This window comes from Olea europaea, chromosome 20 (assembly GCF_002742605.1).
Source record: "Olea europaea var. sylvestris chromosome 20, O_europaea_v1, whole genome shotgun sequence".
NCBI classification, from domain to species: Eukaryota; Viridiplantae; Streptophyta; class Magnoliopsida; order Lamiales; family Oleaceae; genus Olea; species Olea europaea.
The window spans coordinates 19,340,729-19,343,435 of NC_036256.1; the positions used below are offsets into that span (position 1 = coordinate 19,340,729).

Here is a 2,707-nt window from a genome sequence, read left to right on the forward strand (position 1 = left end):
TTTTTTGGTTTTGCTAAAAATAAGAATTATAATAGATTTTGATAAAAGTTTATACTTAACTTTTTTTTTAATTATCATTTTTTTAGCTAACTCAAATAAAGCTTAACGGATTTTTTGAGTAAGATGAGAAGGAGATTTCTACCAAGACACTTAACAATTAATAATTGCAACCTCTCACCAAACAATTCATCATATTTTCTAATTAAAATAACACATCACCTAACATTTTCTTCTCTTCCTCGCTATAAAATCCTCATCCCCTCCACCTTCATTGTAGTCCTACGTTTTCTCTATATTTCAAGTGACTTAGCACACAAATATTCCCACAAAAATTATAAGAAAAAATGAAGTTATTTTCTTTCTTTCTCTTAATTTTTGTAGTCCTCTTCTCCACGAAAACCCTAGCTCAGACACTGGCACAACCACCCGCACCAGCCGGTCCGACCAACATAACGAAAATCCTCGAAAAGGCCGGCCAGTTCACGACACTGATCAGGCTTATGAAGACCACACAAGTAGCTGATCAGATAAATACGGCGCTTAACAATTCAAACCAGGGGTTAACTGTATTTGCACCAACTGATAATGCATTTTCCAGCCTCAAAGCTGGGATCCTAAACTCCCTAAGTGACCAGGAGAAAGTTTCATTACTGCAATTTCATATTTTGCCTAATTTTCTTACAATGTCACAGTTTCAAACTGTGAGCAATCCATTGAGGACTCAAGCTGGGGACAGTGTCGATGGGGAGTTCCCTTTAAATGTTACTACTTCTGGCAACCAAGTCAATGTGTCCTCAGGTATTGTCATCTTCCTCGATCACCACAAATGGTGCGGGATATTTTCCTATGCGCCTCCATGCCCAAGTTAGTTTATGACCTTAAGGACTAACCAGGGGCAGAGCTAGAATTTTAGAGTTGTGGGGGCAAATTTCAAAAAAAAATAATAATTGTGGGAGCAAAAATGAAAACTAATAAGGATTTTTTTTGAAATCTTGTGCAAAATTTTGGATTCAAATTATAGTGTTGGTGCAGGCAACCCCACTATAGATCCGCCCATGGGACGAAAGATGAAGTAGAGCCTTGTAGGAAACATATTAATTAGTTGCGTTTAGAAGTTACTTTTTTAAAAAGTCTAAGTTTTTTAGTTGACTTTGTTAAATAAGTAGCTTAAAAGTATATTTGACATACTTTTGGTCACATCGATATTTCTTAGGGTGATTTTGATCCATAACAGGTGTAAATGATGCCACAGTGGCCAACACAATTTATACAGACAACCAATTGGCAGTGTATGAAGTAGACAAGGTGCTTCTTCCTTTGAAGATTTTTGCTTCTCCGGCTCCCGCCTCGGCCCCATCCCCATCCCCATCCTCCCCAAATCTTAAAAAGAAGACTCCGGTGGCCGACAGCCCTGTGGCGGGAGTTGATGCTTCGGCCGCTACTGGCGCAGACGTCCTTGCCATGCGTGGCATTTTGCAGATGGTGGCCTTTGGAGTTGCTATGGTTGCAACACTTAGGTTGTGACATTAGAGAGGATTTATTACAAACATGATTTTCTTGGACATATTGAGTGTTTTTGAATAATTGCCACGTCTTGAGTCCAATGCACTTTACATTCATTGTGATTAAATTTGTAAGACATGAGAAAATTTTGCCTTTTTTTTTTTTTTTTTTTTTTTTCATTTTTACAATTTAATTGTTTTCTTTTCCCTGTTTTAATTTTTTTTTTGGTTACATTTGTGTATCTTGGTATTTTGTACTTTATATTTGTATCAATTGGTTGTTAAAAACCAGTCAATTCATTGTTTATTGAATTTTTTATTACTTCATTTGTTTGACAAATGTTCAAGGTTTTATCAATGTTGAATTGCGCTTAAAAATAGTTAAGATTACTTTTCTCAAACATGAATTTTACAATTGTTGGTTTCTGATCTCGCCAAACACTCACTACAAAACCTAATTAAAGCAGTTAATCTTCAAATCACAATGATAGACAAATCATGGGATTGATCCAGTAAAAACAGTCATATGCTGTGTTATCTGAGAACATTATTATGATCAATAGAAAGAACATCCCTCTGTGACATCAACACTCTCTTATCAATCAATCGAAAGTGAACAAGTGTCACATTTGACGTCAGTTCCATCACATCCACCAGTCTGAGGAAATTAATGATTGCCTATGCCACAGGTGATGATGACTTAAGCAACAAGTTACGAGCTAGTTATAATGATAATTTGATAGGTCAAATTTATTATCCCATCAAATCTTCTTTTTTTTTTTTTTTTTTTTTTTTTTTTTTACAAGGTGTCCGGGCTTGCGTCCGACTAGATCCTTGTCCCTGAACCTCCGGCCCCTCAGCAGCTCAGGGAGGTAAATCGCAGGATGTGCCCTTGTTGACTCCCATGTTCCCACAACTCATTTGGACTCCTTCCGCAAAGAGAGCTCTCCTCACTGGGCGTTTGTTCACACCAATGACTTCCTCTCCATATGGCTCCCAGTGTTAACTCCAGGAATCGAACTCTCCACCCTTGCTTCCAGCGTCCCAGCGAAGTGATTGTTCCACCAACTCAAATCTCTTCAAACAGGATGATGACATACTTATATCAAGGTTAAGACACTATAACTTGACAAGATAGAGGATGGCAAATTCATTTTAAAAGATCTATAAGTGGGCCCTAAAAAGGGCCGAACTAAGCAATCATT

The 2,707-nt window shown here is 37.4% G+C and overlaps 1 protein-coding gene across 1 annotated transcript; it reads left to right on the top strand.

Annotated features, from left to right (window-relative positions):
• The first annotated feature begins 266 nt into the window (after nucleotides 1-266).
• LOC111369928 (fasciclin-like arabinogalactan protein 12) lies at nucleotides 267-1,798 on the top strand. Its single transcript, XM_022991661.1, has 2 exons — nucleotides 267-798; nucleotides 1,235-1,798. Exons 1-2 carry the CDS (start codon nucleotides 345-347, stop codon nucleotides 1,522-1,524), a joined length of 744 nt encoding a protein of 247 aa, XP_022847429.1. The 5' UTR covers nucleotides 267-344; the 3' UTR covers nucleotides 1,525-1,798.
• The last annotated feature ends 909 nt before the right edge of the window (nucleotides 1,799-2,707 follow it).